The sequence below is a fragment of the Ochotona princeps genome, chromosome 2 (genome assembly GCF_030435755.1).
Source record: "Ochotona princeps isolate mOchPri1 chromosome 2, mOchPri1.hap1, whole genome shotgun sequence".
In the NCBI taxonomy this organism is placed as follows: Eukaryota; Metazoa; Chordata; class Mammalia; order Lagomorpha; family Ochotonidae; genus Ochotona; species Ochotona princeps.
In genome coordinates, this window is record NC_080833.1 from 44088905 (window position 1) to 44111420 (window position 22516).

Below are 22516 nucleotides of genomic sequence, written 5' to 3' on the forward strand. Positions count from 1 at the left end.
ATTAGATTTACTGAAAGAACACAGCACAGAGTACACAATCAACAGATAATGGCCACCACTGTATTAATCTCACCCACATTATAATTCTTAATTTGTTTCTTTCAGTTAACATTGAGTGTGTGTCACTTTACTGTGGTGACCCCTGCTATCTCATGGTAGCACTCACAGTGCTGGACCATCCTGAGTGTCTGTTCATAGCACTAGCCGCACAGACACCTCTGACTCACAGGACGATGGGGAACATAAAGGGGTGGGGAGGCACAAGCAGGACAGTGATCCTGCACCTGTGGGAGCGATCTAGGTATTTTTTTTACCATGTTTCTTACCTGGTATATGCGAACAGGCATTTTCTCCACAAATAGTCCTTTTTTCTCGCCCTTTTTAACCAGCTTGGTTAAAATAGAGAGTCGGTCATTGTTGGGTCGATGGGGTCGAGGAGATGACTGAGGCGAGATTTCTGGTGAAGATGGTGCGGACCTGAGAGACCCAATCACAGAACCATCTAGTAGAACTGACTATTCAAACTTGCCCAGCTCACAGTAACAGGACACTAGACGTACAGAGATGCTGTATACTTCCCTGATTCCACAGATCAAAGGGCAAGTGCACCAACAGTAACTTCCTGACAGTGCTGGCACAATTCAATGCTTGGGAACTTATGTATATTGATAAATGCTACTGAAATAATGATTTAAAAACCCTCCACTTTAGATGGCATGAGCTACTTTATATGACTGCTTCTAAACACAACAGAACTTCTGCCATGGAAACAAGGACCATCTGCTCATTTATGTCCTCATTTTCTTTTTGGAGTCCATTTTAGAATGTCCCTTTAGTTTAGCTGCTTAACTTTAAATCCCAAACAGCACATTTTCAAAGATTACCAAGAGAGGAACTCACAGCGAGAGATCCTCGGCCTCCTGCCGTACAACACTGACTCGGCTCTTCTTTGGCAATACCGGGGAGTTTTGATCAGACACCCTTTGGTAGAACAGCATATAGGCATTCCAGTATCTTCGGCGGACATCAGTATAGGGATTTGCTTTAGAACAAGACAGAAAGAAGTTTTTATAAGTATGTTTTTCTTATCTTGACAATCTAAAACAAAGGCCCATAAATCCACCAAGTCAGCATTAATTAAGTCTGCTAAATGTGGAGGAAAAGCAGTATACTTGGAGTTCTTAAGACTGAGGTAGAGAGTAAGGACGGTGTATGGTAATGAAATGCAGGTAACACGCACTTAAGTAAAAGGCAAACTACTATAAAAACTGTGTCCTGTGGCAGAGATTGGGCTCATTGTGCCGTCACTTAAATTTCTGCAAAGATGGCCAAATACAGGTTAATTCTGGCAATGATACCACATTTAGCCCTTAAAGGTCACCACCATCAGATGTACAACCACAATGGGATGGTATAAAAATCAAAGACAGTGAATCTGACACAGATACAAATTTAGAAATGCCCCTAGAATATATGACACAGGTACAAATTTAGAAATGCCCCTAGAATGCTTCAAAATTAGGTATCAGAAATGGCTCAATCTTTGCAAATACCCCGCTTCCCACCCTTTTTTTCTTAATGGTAAATTTGGGACTTGGTGCGATCGTCTAGTGGCTAAATCCTTGCCTTGTATGTGCTGGGATTCCCATATGAGCACTGGTTGTAGTCCTGGTTGCTCTACTTCCCACTCAGCTCCCTGCTTGTGGCCTAGGAAAGCAGTGGGACGGCCCAAAGCCTTAGGACCCTGTTCCCATGTGGGAGACCTGGAAGAAGCTCCTGGCTCCTTATTTTAGATCGGCTCAACTCCTGCTATTGTGGTCACTTGGGGAGTGAAGCAGCAGATGAAAGATCTTTCTATTTTGTCTCTTCTCTCTGTAAATTTGCCATTCTACTAAAAATAAATAAATCTTAAAAAAAGTAACATATTGAATTGAGTTTTATCTGATAAACTTTCCTCATACCCCCTCTGAAGATGGGGGCTGTGCAGACAAAGACTGTTTTGCCATACTGCATAACAAATATGGTTTTAAAAGTATATTAGGTGGAATAGCCAGGAGTTGAGCCAGGCAATCTGATAAGCAACGGAGGCAGCTTAACCCACTGTGCCACAACACTTGCCCTGAGATCTGCTGTTTTTCTAGATAAATACTGCTTCTAATGTGAACAAAGAGTATACATAAAAGAAAATTTAAAAATTAGAACAGTGAAAAATATAAATGGTAAATACTTACTTTGATCATAAACTTTTGGTCTATATTCTCCTCCAAAGCATTCATACTCCAAGGTCTCATCATTCAGGTCAAACTCTTCTATAACTGTATCATTAAACTTATACCATTTTCCTTTTCCACACCCCCTGGAGTCCAGAGATCAGACATGTCATAAGATTAAATGCAAGCCTCCTTTGCCGTTCTTTCTATATACGATCTACACAGGTTATGACCATCTGAAAATATCTAAGAAAAATGCAGCGAAGTATTTCAATTTCTAACCCAACTTTTCAAAATGAAGGGGTAAAAATAGTTACACCAGCCTTGTCAGAATGAAGTAACTGGTATGATAAGAAGTGGTAAAAATAGTGGCGAGGGGGAAATGGAGAGGAAGGAAAGGAGGGGAAGTGATGAATCCATATACCTACAAAAATACATTGGAAAACAATTTAAAAACGAAAAGAAAAAAAAATATTAAACAACAGCACACAAATTTCCTTGCACTGTAGTAAGGATGGTGACAAAGCAGGGTAGAGATAACACGTCACGATAAAGTGATTGGGTTCTCTACCGAGGAACACTTACCGCCTGTCTTTAATGAAGGAATAGTAGTGGCCGGCGTGTGCCTGCCCACTGTGTACGATGACTCCAACCAGCTCATAGTTTTCTGTAAGGGCAACTTTTTTTCGTGGGGATCCTCCACCTCCTTGGTCCATACTTCGCCCATTTTCACCAACTTCTGAAGATGAATCCAGACGAGCCATTCCCGAAACTGTATAAGGTTCCATGTTTAGCATCCAAGGAAACTAAGTAAAAGCATAAAGATCACACTGATGTTGACAAGTTACACACACAGCAGCACACAGATGCAGCTGTGATGCACCGCCCCCTTAATTTAACTCTCTGATTCAGACTAAAGGTCTCTGAAATGCTGAGTCTGTGTTAAGCATTAGGGAAAGCCCCTCTTCTGGGTGCTCACCAGGGTATCATCTACAAACCAGGGTTCCTGTTCACAGATCCACCCAGCCCACCGGAGCAGCTGCTCACGATCAGGAGCTGTGAGTTTCTTATGATACTAAGATCCACCTCTTATATGAAGATGAATTTTGAAAACAGAGGAAAAAATGGAAAAGGGAACGAGGCATGATTGGTAAAGGAAAATTCTTAAAAAGTAAAACAATTACCCTTATCTGTTCATCATATTTAATGGAGCGTCCACTCTCCCAGTCAAATCCAAATCTCATCAGGTGAATCACCAAAACACTGGGTAGAGACTTAATACAGGTCCTTTTCACTGTAATTCTCTAAAGTAAAATAAAAACCAATTATTTCAAGAGAGAAAACAGTCATGAAATTAATGCAAAGGGCTTCCCCAGCCACATGAAACAAGTAAGGACACAATCTAATGAAAGCAACAACAGGAGCAAATACTGACTTTTCACACAACAAATGGGACATGAATAAATTAAACTTGCTGTCTTAAAAAGGACCAATATAATACCTTTTCTTTACACTTCTCACAGTAGTATGCATTGCTCCCCTCCAGAACTTCTCCTCTAACAAACTGGTCCAAAGAAATTTCCAAACTCTGACAAGAAGTAACTCCGAGATTGAGAGCCATGAATGCTTCCTCACGCTCATATCTGATTAAGAAATAGCAGAAAACCCAGTCAATGGTCAAGACACCTGAGCTTGAACACAAAACTACACTCATCAGTGAAACTCACACCTCTCCCGCCCCCCAGCCTTTCAGAAACACATATCACTACTGCAATTTTGACAGTTTTAGAATGCTTAAACTCACAAATTCCAACAAATATTTTGAGGTTACACACAAAAACATTTGTAATGGAAATCAAAGAAGTTTTATTCATTAGAACTTTACACATTCACCACAGAAGTAAATCATTCCATATATGTAAAATTTGCAGCATATCAGAAAACTCATTTAAAAATGAAGATCATATTTATGTGTCAGTGGTATCATCACTCACCTGTGAGGACAGTCTTTACAAATCTTCTGATCAGAATAGATACCCTGAAATGTGTTCTTAAAAATCTGATCTCTCCCCATTTTCTGTTGGAATTAAAGGTTAAAATTTTAAGTAGTGTCCCTAAAACTTCAGTCATAACAGAAATTTCAATTTAACCACCAAAATGAAAGGAGTCATGCTGGTGGTATTGGCTGGGAACTGATGGAAGTTAATGAATAACCCATCATGAGAGCCACTGTCAAGGAAATGCATGATGTCAGATGATCGATGGATAAGGACAGTGATCCCCTGCTCCACGTACCAGTTACCAAGTTAGGAGCACCTCCCTACAACCTCTTTCTTGTGGACATAAAGATATAAACTTACAAGTTCTTTTAAAAAAGCAAACAGGCAAATTGTGCCTATTGCCCAAACGCGAAGGGTGGAAGTCAGTACCATATAAGGAGTCTGTCACGTGTTTTATTGGGAGGAGATAGAGAGCTCTGGGCTTAAAAGTCACCACAAAGCACACTTTCATCAGCCCTTCTGTCTGTTCTGCCAGAGAACTCTGGGTTCCAAGACCACTCTCCCTGGGTCACTGGCTGACCAGTTTGTAGAGCTTTTTCAGAAGAGGCACGGGGTATGAAGTGGGAACTAAAAATTACATACTTCTTTGTGTTAGACAAATTAAAAATAAATGTGTAATTCTACTGATCTGTGTATGCTTTGATGATTAAACCAGAAGAAATTATAGGTGTAATGTTAAAGATGATCAATTTCTGATCTGTCCATTTCACAGTGATCCCAAATCCCCAGACTGTTCTCATACTGTAATCAGAATTTGATGGAGCCAAAGGGAAAGTACATTTTCTTTACCTTGAGATACTCATCCATCTGATCAATGAGACTAGTAAAGAATTCATATGCATCCTGCTGTTCTCGCACATAAAGTTCTTTGTTCCACATCTTGAAAATCTACATAACAACAATTAAGTAGATTTTAAAGGAAAAGTAGACATTTCTGAATATAGCAGAAAAAGATTAGGAAAGCGCCCTTAAATGCTTCTAAACCAAGTAGGTTGTGAACACTTTTACTGCAGTAAAACGGGACTGTGTCAGATACCGAGGTTTTTCTCTGGTCTCCTGTAATCATGGCCAGTCTCTGAACTGAGAGTGGGTACACAGTGAAGTCTAACACCACTCCACATTTTCTCTACAGAAAATAACCAATCGATGGGGGAAAACGCAAGAGAATCTTCCATTACATGTGACATAGTAATAAAGTAACTGGCACAGATTTAGAGGAATTATTTGTTGATTTTCTCAGTGTTAATTTTACTTTTATTTTAATTTTTAAAAGATTTTATCTATTTCTTTATTGTAAAGTTAGATTTACAGAGAAGGAGAGACAGACAGACGGATCTTTCATCTGCTGGTTCACTCCCCAAGTGCTGCAACGGCCAGGGTTGGCCAGGCCAAAGCCAGGAGTCTGGAACAGGCAGGCCGCAGGGAACCAGCATCTGCTGCCTCCCAGGATGCACTGGCGGGAAGCTGAATGAGAAGCAGAGTAGCCAGAACTGAAACCAGGCACTCCAATTTGGGATGTGGGCCTCCCAATGAATGGCTTAACCTAATATGCCATAATGCTCACATCTGGGTAAATTATTTAAACAAATACCTCAAAGAACTAAAATCAGAATGAGAAATATTCAATATAATTTAAGATTTGTGAGTCCTTAGGGATTGAGTGATTATTTTCAATACTGTGATCCTCTAAAACCAAGCACCGATTTTAAGAATGATATATGCAATGCTTTCACAAGTTCCTGGCATTATGATTAGTCTAGAGTTAATAAAGATAAGAAACTTCTATCACTAGAGAAAAGAAGGCAGCTGAACTCCAAATGTCTATTAGTTTGCCATGTAGAAAGTTACCTTCCAAAAGTTCTCAGGTACATAATACTGTAGCTTGCTTTCCATCAAGTGCCCAAACAGAGATTGTACTTGGTAAAACACGCTATCATCTGGATTGTCTGTGTCATCATCCACTGAAAGTAATGACTAAAATGAAGAGAAACACAGCAAACCACAATTATGAAACCTTGACATGTGTACATGGGAGCACCACACTGCTACCTGTGTTTGGATGTGGCTACAACTTTGCCTCTTTGTAGCTTCAATACTTCCTACCTGGTATAATCAGAAACAAATCATCCCTTTGAACCTCCATTTGAGTATGAAAGACTGGAACCTGCAATACCAGGATCTCTATGAGAAATAATGGCAACTTGATATGTAGTAAGATAGAGACCATGCAGCTCTAAAAATGCTAGTTCTATCGAACAGAATTTAAGAGTAACTCTGGAATTCAAAGATCACATGAGGCCAAGTCTACATCTACCAACAGGCAGCTTATTACAATGGTAGATTTACAGAAATGTGAGTCTATGGACAGCACGTCTACACAGGTCTCAGAAGCACCCAGAATTGCTAGTTATGTCTAGTTACAGTAAACCAAGCAGGACAGAAGAAGGAAATCACCTCGGGGAGCCCAGGTTGCATGTACAGCTGCTGGAAGACTGCATTCATGTAACAAGTTGCGCCACCATTCCTCAGTCCCACAAAGCCTGAACTGGACCTGCTGTCCACCGGGGGAAGATACTGGGAAAAAGAGCAACACAAAGGGTGGAAGGAGTGATTAGCATCTGCCATAGGCACATTTCCACTACAGCTATTTGGGATGTCTGAGAAAAAGATGAACTCACAGATATATCCATTCAGCCTTGTAAAACTCATGTTATAAAACCTATCTTCATGAAGCACTTCTGTAGACATTAATATAAAACAGTACTGTCTCAATGTTTCTATTTTGTTTATAAAGTATTTGGCATCTATTAAGTGTTATATTTATAAATTATGTAGTCATGCAACCAGCCACGACTGAGCAAATTTTAAGGAAAGTGCCAGGGGTATGTGTGAGAACAAAAATACACATAGTCCCTGATCTCAAAAATCTTAGAGCCTAGGAGGGTTTACAGGCATGAACCAAACACATATGCAACTTGAGGCAGTATGCTGAAGAACAGGCGTAACTGTCTAGGAAGTACTTCCTCCTGCAGACTCCTTACCAGTCTGATGCTCAAGGAAAGTCTGTATTCATCCCCTTCCTTTAAAAAAAGGTAACATTTTCTACCAAATTTCTTGTGGCAAGCATACAGTTACATAAACAGGCAAATATCCTACTACCATTTCACTTTGAGGTTTTGAAAGATTAGAGAGCCTAGCAGAGTGCTTCTCTTGGTGGAAACAGTCCAGGAAAGGCAGCCTGGTTGAAGTCCAACATGGCACCTCTCCAAGCAGAAAGGGTGCTGGAACTGCACCCTCCGAAACACCTCGATAGGATCCTGGCTCTCATGCCATGATGGGCACCGTGTTCCCTGCACACATCAAGTGCCTGCAGTCAGTAAACAGCTGACCAGTCAACAAGAGCCTGCAGGGTTTTTTTCCACCTTAAAGGAATTGCTAAATATCACACACTTCTTATTAACACCAGACATATACTTACAGCAGGAGTCTTTCCAGGATCTCTCAACACAGATTTACACACAGTTCAAAGAACAGATTAAAACAAACAAACAAAACAAAACAATAAGAAAAACTGGTGCCGAACAGTGATAAAAAGGTAAGAATTTATCTAAGAAATATTGCAATTATTATGCTGATATAGCCACCTATTAGAAAAATACAAAACTTTCTTTTAATCTGATTATGAAATAAGGGCCAAAAGGTAAAGCACTGTATAAAATAAGCATTACAAAGTAAAGCATTATAAACTGTTTTGCTTTCAAAACAGTTGCCAATTTGTGTGCTCTCCCATTTCTAAGTGCTGTAAGTTTTACTCCTCTACCTGAGACACCTGACCCCACCTCTTTCCCTGCCTAACACTTATTTTGTAATACATAGGTTAGACACATAAAGGGCAAATCTAACTTCTCCTGGATGTTAGAGGAGAATGCAAAGATAGCTTTTACAGCGTTCTTCCCCTCCTGGTCTGAAGATGTCCACGCAGCTGCAGTTTAGTTCCCTCTAAACTGTTCATGGCCCCACAGCTTTCTTCATGTTTCCACTGTTGGAATGAATGATCTCCCTACCTTGTGTCAACTGGTTCAATAGTCCTTAAAGCCATATTTCCAGTTTCCACTTCTTTTAGAAGCCTCCCAAGACATCACTGGCTAGTGATGTAGTGCTTCTGTGTTGACAGAACATTCAGGAAGCACCTCTATCTTGTACTATATATCACCTTTCACTGGAAGGATCTGCTTATGGGTCTCTTCCAGCGGACATCAACCTTGCCAAGGACTGGGATCGTATTGTCGTTTTTGAGTTCCAGGAGCTTAATCAGCCTTGTGCACAGTAAACTCAACTATTTGTCGAATCTAAGTGAATCCAGACTGTGCTAAGGCAGAGCAAATGTCTACTAGACTTTGTATCTCTAGTTCTGCACTATGTCTACCATAAACTTACTCAAAAATAGGCTGTGATGCTTTCACTGAGAGTAACTCTCTAACATCTTGAAAATGCTCCTTCTGGCTTTGAAATGCTACATCTTGTAGCATACTCCGATATGCTGTGACACTGTAGTTTGCAGCTGATTTGGGTGTCTGAACATAGGAAGCAAAATAATACTATTCTGTGGTTACAAAAATGCAAACATTGTCTTAGAATTACATTTCAAGAAGTCATCCTAAAAACATTACATGTATCAAGTTATAGAAAACTTACATCAAACTCCTTGGTAAGGGCGGGGTCAGGTTGATGATGCATAGACAGTAGTTCTTTTGTAATAATTTGAAGATTTGAAGGTGAACTATCAGCCAACATTACAAGGACTTCATAGGCTGCCAATCGGCTGTTTACTGTACTACACCTGGGAACAAAAGATACAGGTCAGTTGCAACAAAGAACAATCAAGTTAATCACAGCAAAAAAAAGGCAACATTTGAAACCAAAGTATAAAACTTGCAACTCCTCAAATATTGCTAAGTTAAGTATAACCCCAAAAACCTAACAATCTTGAGGTCACCAGTTGGCAGCAAAAATCTTCTTGGCTCAATGACAAAGTAGCAGAATTTCTTCACTTTTGGCTCCATGATATTTTTTTATATTGGAAAGTCAGATATACAGAGAGGAGAGACAGAGAGGAAGATCTTCTGTCCGCTGACTCATTCCCCAAGTGGCCACAATGGCCAGACCTGAGCTTATCCGAAGCCAGGAGCTTCCTCCAGGTCTCCCATGTGGGTATACAGTCCCAGGGCTTTGGGCCGTCCTCAACTGCTTTCCCAGACCACAAGCCAAGAGCTGATGAGAAGGAAGGTTGCCAGAATTAGAACTGGTGTCCATGTGGTGTGCAGCTCTGTGCAAGGTGAAGACTTTAGCCACTAGGCTACTTCAAGGGGCTCTCCATAGTATTTTTAATCTGAGGAAAGCATCAGCAAGAAAAGATGGGAAAAGAGTTTGAAACTTTATAATACTGCACGAAAACAACTATCTTTCAATGGCAGTTGGAAAAACAATGGTTTCTCTAGTTGTCACGTTAAAATCTGAATATATAAGTGGCAGGAAAAGGAAGCTATGTAGCCAGAAGATACCCATAGATTTTTTTATGGGCCTGAAAACAAAAAATTCTATAAAGATTTACCTTCTGCTTTTACTTAAAAAAAAAAAAAAAAGATAAGAAACCTGAAATTTGCCAAATTAATTAGTTTAAAGTGGGGCCCGGCGCAATAGCCTCGTGGATGAAGTCTTCCCCATGCAAGGCCACAAGCAGAGCTGGACGGGAAGTGGGGCTGCCGAGATTAGACCCAGCACCCGTATAGGATCTCGGAGAAGGATCCTGGCTCCTGGCTTCAGATCGGCTCAGCTCTGGCCATTGTGGCCACTTGGGGAGGGCATTAATGATCAGAAGAACTTCTCTGTCTCTCCTCATTTCTGTATATCGACTTTGCAATAAAAATAAATCTTTAAAGAAAATTCTGTTTAGAGTGGCATGAAAGAAAACTAGCGAGCATTTTGCAGGTAACCCAAGGTTTTCTTTGCTGCCTGCCTTTAGTGAAATCACTTCAGGATGGACAGTAACTTCTCACTGTAACCGAAGGCAACCTTGCATCACCCAGGGTCCACAGCATAAAAAGGACATGCAGAAAAGGGCCATCCGGCGCTGAGAGGAAGGATCGCAGGAGGCGCTCAGGAGGGGCCATGGGCTCTCGGAGCAATACCACACCAAGCACTTCTGACAGTGGCCATGGAGCTGGCATTTTCACTCCTTATTGGGACTTAATGGGTTGTAAAACACAGGTAAGAAATTAATGAGAAGTACCACACACACAACATTAGGGCTGTGCTAGTGTGATGTAAGAGCAGTGTTACTTATGAAAAGTTTTGCATACTTTATATGTTCTTCTAGCTTTAAGGTTTTGATGGGAAAAGGCTGAGAGACACTGGGACAAGTGAACGCCAATCAGGATGCCAGGGAAGGATGAAACAAAATGCTCTCACAAAAGACTAAAAAACAAAAGTACTTCCTGCTGATGGAGGTATTAGTCTGAATAAAACTATTTATTTTGTATGTAAACTAAAAACATTTGTGCATTTTTGCTGCTTTAATAAAAGTCTCCTGGAGACCTGGCACCCAACTCCATAACCCCATGACTGGGATAGGAGTGGGGATGGTAGTCACAGCCTAAGGAATATCCCAAAAATTTTAGTATAGGGATTTTTAAACTATAATGGATTTTGCTAATAAGGAGTCTAAGTATTTATGCATGAAAAGTAACTTAAGATTTCATAAAAGACTGATTTTTATGCCTTGACCATTTCAATTACTACTGAAACTGCATTGACATTTTTTCATTGTACACACCAAGCCCTTACTTTTGTCCCCATACTGCATTACTCAAAGTTAGATTGAGAGCAAATGAGACAGCAGCTTGCAGCTATCTGCTCCTATTTCCAAGGGTATAAACAAACAACATTCAAGAACAACACTGAAAAGGGATCTTTCTAATTTCTACCCATAAAAGCCAACACAAAATGTGTTCCAAGTTGACTAATAAATCCCTAGCAGTTGCACATCTTAAGACACAGTTGACACTCAGGTTCATGCTCTGAAGCATCTATACTTTTCTCCTATGAAACCCTCAAGACTATTTTTGTTTTCGACACAGGTTGCCACAACCTTCCTTCCTCCTGGAATGTGTTACCCATCAGGTTAGCTGTGCAACTGCACATCCTGCCCTCCAGGTGGCGGTAATGGCACCAGCATACAGGCTTGGTGCCTTCTGTGCGCAGGCGTTGCACTAAGCCCCTTCACAGGGATAACATCTTATCAGATACACAGACTCACAAGATGGAAGACAAACTTCAAGTTAAGAAAATATTTTGGGACTAAAGTTTCAAATGAGAATTTTTACCAAAACTGAACACAACGTGCATGTTCCATACTTTGGATGAAAGTCCTGTTGACTGATGGCAGCACTGCCAGCTGGAGAATGACTGTTTAAAATTATCCTAGATGCTCGGAAAAGGAAGTCATCTAACAATGGCTTAATGAGTGATGAACCTGGAACAGAGCATAAATCCATGTTGAGTGTGATCACAAATTTCAGTTCAGAGAGCCTATCTTGAACTTTCTTTCAGAGAGGCAAAAGAACCAATGCTATTCAACAGCAGTACATATAGGCCAAATTAATGCTTAATCTCTCAGCACTGACTATTCACCAGGGGTCTCTGTGGTGCAGGGGCCGGGGGAACAGGGGACAGGATAAATGATAGATGCATGAAGGTGTCTTCTTTGATAAGCATATGACATAGTGAAAGCAGCCAAGCTTTCATGTTAGAAACAAGTGCCAAGAATACCACAAGACAGAACAGTCTGAGTGCATAATTAATTTGTACTATGGGAAACCGGTAGCCCACAAAACGGTTTCTGAGAGTTTTTAAACCTTGCTTTCTTTAGGTAAAAATGATACACCTGTCTCCCCTGGGTTGAGAATCACCCTTTTCTATGAATCTCCCAGAATACTTAATTTTTCATTGATTTCTGAATACAGCAGATAATATTAAACTTGCTTCTAAAAATTATTTATGTACCCCAGCAGAGTCTCATATGTACCCTGTCAAGGATGCTGGGTGGTAGTGAGGGCCATTTTTCTAGATTAAAATAGTCTGTTACAGTAGTAAGATATATAATAGATTATGTATTACCAGGTACATAATAGCAAAAAGAGAAGAACTATGTGGAAGTATAATTTTTACATGGCAGTAAGAAATTAAGTGATTCAACCACTTGAAATTCCTTAAGATTTTCTATTTAGTATAATGACATAGGTAAAATACACCGTAAGTTGATTATCCATTAAAATTCCAGACAATTTCCTACCAACTGGTCAATACCCCCATGGGACACTTGGCCCTATTTTATTTTTATTTTCCTAATTACACACAACACTATGACAATAACTGAAAACTGAGGTTGTCTGCCGCATAATGAGATGAAGCAATAATTACCAAGCATTTCCTTTTCTGCCCCACACAGTGAAAGAAGTGTCTTAATGAGCCGTAAATGTCCTGCCAGTAAGATGTTATCTGCTTCGCTGGTCTCACATTCAACTGTGCGGTTAGGCTCAAAGTTATCCAGCCAAGTAATCTCATCTTCAAGCATTGTGGCTGGGCTGATTCTTAACTGCTCCATTTCTGAAGCTGAGAGGGAAAAATTATATTCTTTACAAAGAAAGGACTTGATGTCAGAGTCAAAGCTCGAGCGAATTAGGAAAAAGTCAAGTTCCAACTGTTTATTTCACATGTCTCCAAAACCAGTCATTATGAAACAGCAGGTTACAGCGACTTACACAATTTTTCACGAAGACTAGGGAGATCCCTTCATTCAAGCAATATCCCTAACTGCCTCCTCCATGCAAGTCACGATGTTGTACTGTGAGGTGTAAGATAAGACAATTCTTGCACTGCACATGTGCCTTGTTTGCTGGGAATGGTTGCCAGACACCTCAGGGAGAGAGGGGTAAGGGAAAACCTACACAGTTGCCAATGTTACTAAACCAAGGGAGGGTAGAGCTCTGCAAAGGAGAAAAGCTGGAGTCCAGGTTCCTAAATGAGGAGCTCACCTCTGAGAACTACTCTTGCTTTCATGTATTTTCTTTTTCTCTTCCAACAAGCATTGGGAGTTAACACAGGGGGTCAGAGGAAGAATGATAAAGGGCTATGCCCATGGCCCTCTAAGGGGAGAGCTAGCAGTCTTCGTGTGGAGTAAGATGGACCCTAGACTCCACACTGAGCTGGACTGGTTCCACATATGAGTTCTGTCTCTATCACTCACTCACTGCACAACCCCTTTCCCTGTTTACACAATGCTGCTAACATTCATATTGCAGGTTGCAATGCATAGAAGGCCTACTTGAGTGCTAGCTTATGAAAAATTATATAAAATTGGCAACCATTAGAAGGTTCAAGACAACTTCCCTGGGAATTAAAGCCTCCCTACCCACCAAGACCCTTTAAGATATTCTGATTCATCATTTATTACTCAACAGAGCAGTCAAAAGCTATATGTGTTTAGCAATCCTTGGTTCCAGTCTTTAATAAACACACCAAAGAGTAAAACCTCAAAGGTTGCCATCCAAGAGCTCATTGCTCACAAGCGATAATTTTCAAGAAAACAAAATTTAACTATATTTTAAGAAAAAATTTTAAATTAATTTTTATTTGAAAAGCTAGGAGAGGGGAAGAGAAGAGGAAATGGGAAGGGAAAGGAGAGGAGAGGAGGGGAGGGGAGGAGGAGAAGAGAAGAGAGTGGAGGAGAGAAGAGGGAGATGAGAACAGAGGTGAAAGGAAAGAAAGAAAAAAAGGAGGAGCGGGGGAAACAGAGGGGAGGGGAGAGAAGCGAAGGGGAGGGGAAGAAAGGGCAAGGAAGAGAGAGCTTTCAGTGGCTGGTTCACTTTCCAAATGCCTGCAACATGCCTGGCTGAAGCCAACAGCCCAGAATTCAATCCAGGTGTCGCATGTGGGTGGCAGGACCCCAGGACTTGAGCCATCACCTGCTGTGGCCCAGAGCATACATGAGCAGGAAGATGGACAGGAAGAAGAATAGCTAGAACTTGAATCAGGCACTCCCATATTGGATGCTGGCATTCTAAGCAGTGATTTAACTGCAAAGCCCATGCCGTTTCTCAAAATCCTACTTGACACAGTAATTACAACTTCACTCACAATTGAGATACTTAAGTCAGATTTTAAAATGCTCATCTGGCTTTCTTCCCACCTTCCCCAAAGTTAGGCAACTACTTACTTGTCAGGTCATCTAATAACTGGCACCTCAAATCAAAATACTCCATACACTGAGATAGTAATCTAAAAAACAAGACAGATTCTAGTTACACAACTGACAACCTTTATATTAACTTACATTCTGTATTACTTAAACAGATACAGTATACAAACAGTGCAAGAGGGAATACTAAATTTATCACATTTTTAAGCAACATGAGCTAATCACATACATAATGCCTTGATTATATTCATGCATTCCAATATCAACTAATGCCTAAGAACCTATCAAATGTCTGAAACTATTTTAAGGAAACAGCAGACAAAAGAACAAGGGAGACAGAGGACAGATAACAAATAGATGTACATTTCAAATGGTGACAAGTTTACTTATGTAGGAGCAACAGGAAAGCTTTTTCTACAGTTCTAGTAGCTATACACAGGTTTTAGAATCGGATAGACATTGGCCTTAATCCTGGCTCCAATACTGATGGCTGGATATCCATGGAAACTTTTTTTCACTTTTATCTCTGAGTTTTGTAATTCCTAAAATAAATCACATGCATATATACAAACATAAATAAAAGGTCCATAAATAGGTTGTTGAAAATATATAATGATCTAGGAATTATGGTTGTAAGAAAAGGAGATGAAACTCCAAAATTCATTGGGCTATCCTCAGGAATAAATGAAAAAATGTAAGTGAAGGATCCTGCATGCTGTGTGGCCTGCTGTTGACTCACAGCAGTCACTACTATTGTCATTACTGTGAGGGAAAACAAACTGGGGCACTGACTCATAATTTTCAAAATTATGCAAACACATAAAGACTCAATTTTACATGAAATCAAACAGCTCTACATTCCAAATGTATTTTTAAAAAGATATACTTTGAGAGAGTATGTTTAAAATTTCATCTAGTACTTTTTGCTTCTTTCCCAAGTTTAGAATTTAATATTACATCCAAAGTCTAAATTAAGTAAGCTGACCCTCTCAAGGGTTAGCTTTACCTTTTTAAAAATGGCTTCAGTATTAATACTCAGAATCAATGGTCTCTCAGACAAAAGGATTACCTGTTTAGTAATATTTTAGCTAGCACATGTTGGGATTCTAAAGTAGAAAGATATACAAAGGAATTTTTATGGTTTTTATGGTTTTTACTGTACATGCTCAATGCCTTGATGGCTAAGAACAAGATTGTAAATTCTGGCTACACTTAAACATTTATAAGTCATCCACAGTGATCTCATCTCAGAAAGCAAAAGCCTGACTGCTTCCTTTTTTGAAAATTAAATGTTTCAAAATAGTATCTTTAGACTCTGATATGTGGGTCAAAGAACCTCTTTTTCAAAAAAAGATTTTATTTATTTTTAATTGCAATGTCAGATATACAGAGAGGAGGAGAGGCAGAGAGGAAGATCTTCAGTCCAATGATTCATTCCCCACATGACCGCAAAGGCTAGAGCTGCGCCAATCTGAAGCCAGGAGCCAGGAGCCAGGAGCCAGGAGCCAGGAGCTTCTTCCAGGTCTCACATGAGGGTGCAGTGTGTCAAGCCATTGGGCCGTCCTTGACTGCCTTCCCAGGCCACAAGTAGGGAGCTGGATGGGAAGTGGAGCTGCCTGGATTAGAATCGGTGCCCATATGGGATCCTGGTGCGTTGAAGGCGAGGACTTTGGCTGCTAGGCCACCATGCCAGGCCCAAGGTCAAAGAACCTCTTACATTCAAGTATTAACATGAGAATCTAACCAATGTTTACCTACTCAAATCTGTAAAGACTTGCAGAAAAAATTGCTAGGAAAATTAGAGATATTTTGAGGCAAATGAAAAATAAAAATGCAACACACCAACAAAAGTTATTGAATACATTCAAAACCAAGAAAAATATCCAATCAACACTCTTAACTTCACATCTTTAGAAACTAGAAATAAAAATGAACAAACTGAACTCAGATCGAGCAGAAGGAAGGAAATAATAAAGAATAGAGTGGAAATAAGTAAAATGAGCAGAAAAACAAGGCAAAAACTATTCAAAAGTTGGTTTTGGGGAAAAAAAAATTAACCAAACTAACAAGTGTTGAAACAAATTAAGAAAAAAAAGGAAGACTTAAGTGACTAAACTCTGAGATGGAGGTGGGGACATTGCTACAGAAACAGAAAGGCTTGGAGACAACAAGTTGCATAAGCAACTGGTTGCTGGCAAACTGAACAAGCTAGATGATATAAATTCCTGAAAAGATAAAACTGGTCAAGAAGTAAATAAAGAAGAAATAAAAAAATGTAGATTACACCTAAAACTAGAAAGGAGCTGATCAGTCATTAAAAACCATCCAACAACGGGCAGTCCTGGATAAGATGGCTTCCTGACATGGAGCCAATTCTACCGAATACTTCATGAAGAGTTAACACCAGTCCTCAAAAATTTTTCAAACAAAAAACAACAATAACAAACTGAAGAGGAGGCAACACGTCCCAATTTCTTATAGGGAGGCATGGATTATCATGTGACTAAACAGACTAAGACAGAAACACTGCAAGAAAACTGAGAGACTAATACCCCTTACAAATGCTGATGCAAAAATCTTCAATAAAACACTAGCAAATACAATGTAACAGTGTACTTAAGATATTACAGATCACAAACAAGTGGGATCAATTCCTGGAACACAAGGATGATCCCACAGGAAAATCAGGTAATACCACATTAACAGAAAGGAGGAAGAAAAAAACCCACCATCTTCACCTCACTCGATAAAGAAAGCATTTGACAAAATTCAGTACCCTTTTATGACAAAAACTCAAACTGGGAATAGGAACAAGGATGTCTGCTTTTATATTTCTAATCAACATAAAATGGAAAATTGTAGCTGGAGCAATTAGGTAAGAAAAAGAAATAGAGAAATTCAAACTGGAAGGGACAGGTAAAACTGCTTGTTGATGATATCATTTTACATGTAGAAATCCTGACACACAAACACACATATATGCCTGTAATAACTAATACATGAACTTAGAAAAGTTGTAGGATTAAAATACAAAAACATAATATATTTCTATGTGTATATATGTATATAAATGATATAAAATATTAATTGTGGGGAGAGCAGCTAGGCTAGCTTATATCTCACATTCAAGTGCATTCGTTTGATTCTTAGCTCTGACTCCTGACTCCCGTTTCCCAGTAACAGGGACCCTGGGAAGCAGTGGTCCTTGGGTCGCTGCCACTCACACAGGAGACCAGCACTGAGATCCTGGCTCTCAGCTTCAATCACTGACTGGGGACAGATCGAGGACCTGGTGAGTAATGCAGCAGAAATGAGTGCATCTTGTACCCCACCACTCCTGCCAGGTATATTTCCTCTCTCTCAAGATAAACGAACAAGACAAAACAAACAAAAAATCTCCCAAAATATTAGTTGTATTTCTTACACTTGCAATGAGTAGTTTGAAAAAAAAATCTTTTAAAATGGCATAAAAAACCCCAAATATTTATGAATCAACTTAACCAAGCAAATGAAATATTGATAAAGTGAAAACTATAAAGACTAATGAAAGAAATTAAAGATGATATACGCGAAAGGAAGATCCTGAATTCAAAGTAGGGAAGACAATCTCGTTTAGATGGCAATATTACCCAAACCCACATACCTAGTTAATGAATTTCCTATCAAAATTTCAATGACATTTATAGAAAGAGCAAAACTCATCCCAAAATTTGTATGGGAGTGCAAAGGAACCAAAATAGCAAAAATATCTTGAAAAAGACCAAAGTTGGAGTACTCATACTCCTGACTTCAAAGTCGCTATATGCTTCTGTAATCAAAACAGCATGGCACCAGGACAGAAAGAATAAGAAAATTGAAATAACTCAAAAAACACATCTCTGACTACACGATCCAGCAATTTTCAGCAAGCATGACAAACCCACTCATTGAGGAAAGGACACCCTTTTCAAAAACTGCTGCTGGAAAAACTTGGCATCACTTGGAAATGAATCAAGTTGGACTCTTGCCTAACACAACACACAAAACCAAATAAAAATAGATCAAATTATGAGCTAAAACTAAGCAAATTTATCTAATGTAAAAATGAACAGCAAAGGTCTTAAACACTTCACCAAAGAACATGTACACTTAATTAAGTGCTCAACATTCTTAACCAGTAAGGAAATACAAATCAAAGCCACAATGAGATACCACTTCACACTCAACAATAAACAACAACCAACCATCCTGGGAGAGACAAGGCTGCCTAGGATGTGGAGAAGTTTGCATGAGTGTGCCTACATGCTAACAGCAGAGTAAAAAAGCCCAACTGCTGTGGGAAACACAGGTGGTCCCTTGGAAAACCAATGCTGTTACCGTATGACAAAGCAAGGTCCATGGCAGGTACATACCCCGAGAACTCAAAAGGGGTCTCATCAAGAGACCTGTGTGCTCAACTAACAGTGGCACTGTTCTCCAAAGCCAAAACACGGAAACAATCAAAATGGAGATGAATGGATAGGAAAAGACAGTCTTTCACAGACACATTATTCGGCCTTCAAAAGGATGGAATTTTTTTATATATGCTGCAACATGAAAAAACCTTGAGGATATTATGCTGATATAAAATAGACACAAAAGGAGCAGCCCTAAAACCTCCCACCTCCAGGCTCTAATTCAAAAATACATAAATACATAAATAGCCAAGACACTTGAAAGGCACCATGTCTGGGGCTGTCTGGTAAAGCTGAGTTGGAGAAAGCAACAAGAATTTGAGGTTATGGGTTACCTCCACCTTCCCTTTGGGGTCTGAACATGTGGTATCAGACTAGCCTGTGACATGACATGGGGAAGGCAGAGTGACCTGCCTAAGCCAGGCACTGAGTCACAAGTTTAGGCATGTTTGAAGCCAAGAAAGCAAGTTCAGAGTAGAACCCAGCTCCCTCCAGACATGGAGCTATGAAGTATCTGAGATAACAAAGTGAACCATAAGTAGATAGAAGTAACGTTGACTTCTCCACTGGGACCAGCCTCACGTAAAATGGGATGACACAAAAGAAAGCCTGGCAGTGTTTGCTCTAACTCTTCTGTCCCAAGAGGACAGAAAACCACAAATCCCGCTTTCAGGGTAGGATGTTAGAAGAAAAACGTAGAAACTCCATGATCTCAGTTATATACTAAGGACTTTAGGGGAGCAGAACACACATTATTTATCCTTTGTTTACTGTGAGCTCTTTCATCTTCATGACATACCTCTGATTGACGCCTCTCATAATACTGGTTGGGGACCAGAGAGGCAGCTGAGCCGTAAGTATGACACCCAGGAGAAACTGATTCGGCTTTTGCACATCTGGGTGAGCTGAAGTGTCCGTCTGACTCAGAGTATACAGCTGATCACAGGCAACCCGGCGAATCTGAAATTAAAGACACCAGTCTGCACTAAGAGAACACTCAGCAGTGATTCTCCAAAGGACCACACTACTCAGTACGGCGCTGAAGGACTGTACAGGCCACAGGTGTTTCAGTTTTAGTGGTAACTTTCCACTGAACAACCTTGGAGTAACTTAAAACAAATACAGTTTGGTAACTGATTTCCTAAATCATTCGATTTTATACATTAATGTAAATGAAAATAAGAAAATCTCTTGTTCAGGTTGTTTAAAAAGTTACTTTTCAAGGACACATCATAAAGTCAGAATTTTAAAATCTAATGGAAGGTTATGGCTTGAGTTTGTCTTCCTGAATTTGTTCAGTATGTTGATGCTTAATGCTGGCTGCCTTTGTAAGCTGTGGATATTAACACTAGCCATAGTGCTTAATTTATTATAAACATACATGAATCCTAACTCTAGTCTTATAACTTTTGTGGAATATGGAAAAGGTAGCAGAGGGGATGGCAGGTGAGTGCAAACGGTCCCACTTCTTCCAGAGTGGTCTTTGTCTGAGTCCATGGGAGGATTAAATTTTCCATATTTGCAGTAACGTCACAGGTACCCAGGAGAACCCTAACAGAACACACCAAAGGGACCTAAGTAATAATAAAAAAAATTTCCTTACTTCAGCACTTGGTGATCCCAGCAGGATATCGATGATAAAATCAGCAACACAGGGCAAGTTATAGAAAGATGCTAAAAGTAAAAAAGAGAATGGGGTTGGGGGTGGAAAAGAACTAAGTTAGGTCACACAGTTTATGGATTTTGAGTAATTCCTTAGGCTCAAGTTAAGCAGATTCATCTCTGTTATGTGGGTCAGAATTCAGGACCCTCCACAACTGCTTTCATCTTTGCACATCTGCTCCAAGAAATTAAGTGCCTGAGAGCAGGAGCACTTGTTTTTATCTTTGTTCCCACAATGCCCTGCACATCCCAGTCATAAAATAAACATGTAATTCTCTTGATAAATTAGTAATGCTTGTGAAATGCAACATATACTCCAAAAACTTGAACTGATACTTTTGTTATCTTGATCTGAAAATATTTCCAAATTAAGCAATTCTAGGAAAACCCAATTCGGAGAGTGACATATTCAAAAGCCATGGGATAATGACTTGTCTTTCCCGTATGTAAACCTTCTAAAGCATTCTTGCCCACAGAAAATCACTGGAAACTATTTTAATGATCAAAAGGATGCCTTACTTCCTCTCTATGTTCCTCACGATTGATTGGAATGCTGTACACAATATATAATGATCACCACTTCTACATAACAGTCTAAAATAAAAAATAATAACTTAGAGGAAGGCTCCCACGCATGGGTATAATTTCCAGAGGTGGGGTTGTGAAGACTTCATTCAGTGTAGCTACTGAAGGCCTGCCACGCATTGAGCAGCACTCACTGGCTGAAGGCCCAGAGGGGAAAAAATAGACTAGATTCTGACCTCACAGAGCTTAGAACCTAGTTGAGGATGGGGTCATGACAATAAACCCAAGAAAACAAGCTGGAAAAGAAGGAAAGGAGGTGGGATATTGCTGGGGCTAAGAAAGGTCTGTAATTTTTTAAGTGGTCGGAGAACACCTCACTGAAATGGCATGTAAACAAAAGCAGCAGATAAGGTGTTCTAGAACCATGTGGAAAGGTGGTTGTAGGACATGTCAGAGAGGGGGAGGGAACAGTCAATACAAGTGTTCCTTCCTGGGAAAGGAGGCCTGGGTGGCTGACACAGAATGAAGGGACAGGGGAGAAGGGGGAGGCACACACATGTCAAGGAGAAGGGGTGTATGGATATTAAAAGCCTTAATAATATATCTAGCTTTACTCTGGGTGAAAAGAAGCTGTAGGTGGTCTGGGAGAGGACTTACAGTTTAAGAGGTCCACTATGTCTACCGTGTAAATAATATGCTGCCTGGGCAGAAGCAGCGGGAGAAGGTGGGCATCGTGGCTGCAATCCAAGTCAGAAACATGGTGGAAGGGCCTGCTAACATGACAGGATCCTGAGAACTGCAACCCAGACAATGTGGAGGCCAGCAGGCCAGCAGACTAGAGGCAGTGAGTGAAAAGAAGGAATCAACTAAGCTGGGAAACCTCTTGGGTGCTACAAGCAACATGAGGTGTTCTGCTCTGGGCGGGATAAATCTGGGATGCCCACATGATAGCCAGGTGAACAGGCCAGAGTCCAGGCTACAGCCACAGAGGCGCTGTCAGCATCCAGATGGAATTGAGGGCTGTGACCCTGGATGAGATAAACAAATTGAGTGCAGACAGAGAAGAGACCATTGGGGACAGGGCTTGCTGTGATACAACACTAAATGATCAGTAACAGCTCAGCCTGCCAAAGCCTACCATGAAGATGAACTAAATTGGGTTGTTTTAACTCTTCAACTAGGCAGGAAGCTCAGAGAGTGCAGACACACTGCCTTGATCACCTATAGGGGAACTGCAAGTACCCCTTCAGAAGAAACTCCACCAGCATTATGTACTTCACATGCCAACACTCCCATAGTAGGACCTTATCAATGAAAAACTGTGAGTAATTCCCCCAGAAACTTGGCCTATTCCCACAAGATATGGTTCCC

The 22516-nt window shown here is 40.2% G+C and overlaps 1 protein-coding gene across 2 annotated transcripts in view; it reads right to left on the minus strand.

Moving 5' to 3' along the window:
* USP24 (ubiquitin specific peptidase 24) overlaps positions 1-22516 on the minus strand; it is a 143644-nt gene that overhangs the window by 25100 nt on the left and 96028 nt on the right. For both annotated transcript variants that reach the window (XM_058656156.1, XM_058656161.1), the window contains exons 37-52: positions 20562-20632; positions 19758-19918; positions 14544-14605; positions 12749-12940; positions 11684-11801; positions 8966-9110; positions 6725-6844; positions 6119-6244; positions 5060-5158; positions 4205-4287; positions 3712-3853; positions 3395-3514; positions 2796-3016; positions 2232-2356; positions 901-1042; positions 327-477 (exon numbers count right to left, since the gene is read on the minus strand). In XM_058656156.1, the coding sequence (XP_058512139.1) occupies positions 327-477; positions 901-1042; positions 2232-2356; positions 2796-3016; positions 3395-3514; positions 3712-3853; positions 4205-4287; positions 5060-5158; positions 6119-6244; positions 6725-6844; positions 8966-9110; positions 11684-11801; positions 12749-12940; positions 14544-14605; positions 19758-19918; positions 20562-20632 (2078 nt within the window). The remainder of the gene's footprint in view (positions 1-326; positions 478-900; positions 1043-2231; positions 2357-2795; positions 3017-3394; positions 3515-3711; positions 3854-4204; positions 4288-5059; positions 5159-6118; positions 6245-6724; positions 6845-8965; positions 9111-11683; positions 11802-12748; positions 12941-14543; positions 14606-19757; positions 19919-20561; positions 20633-22516) is intronic.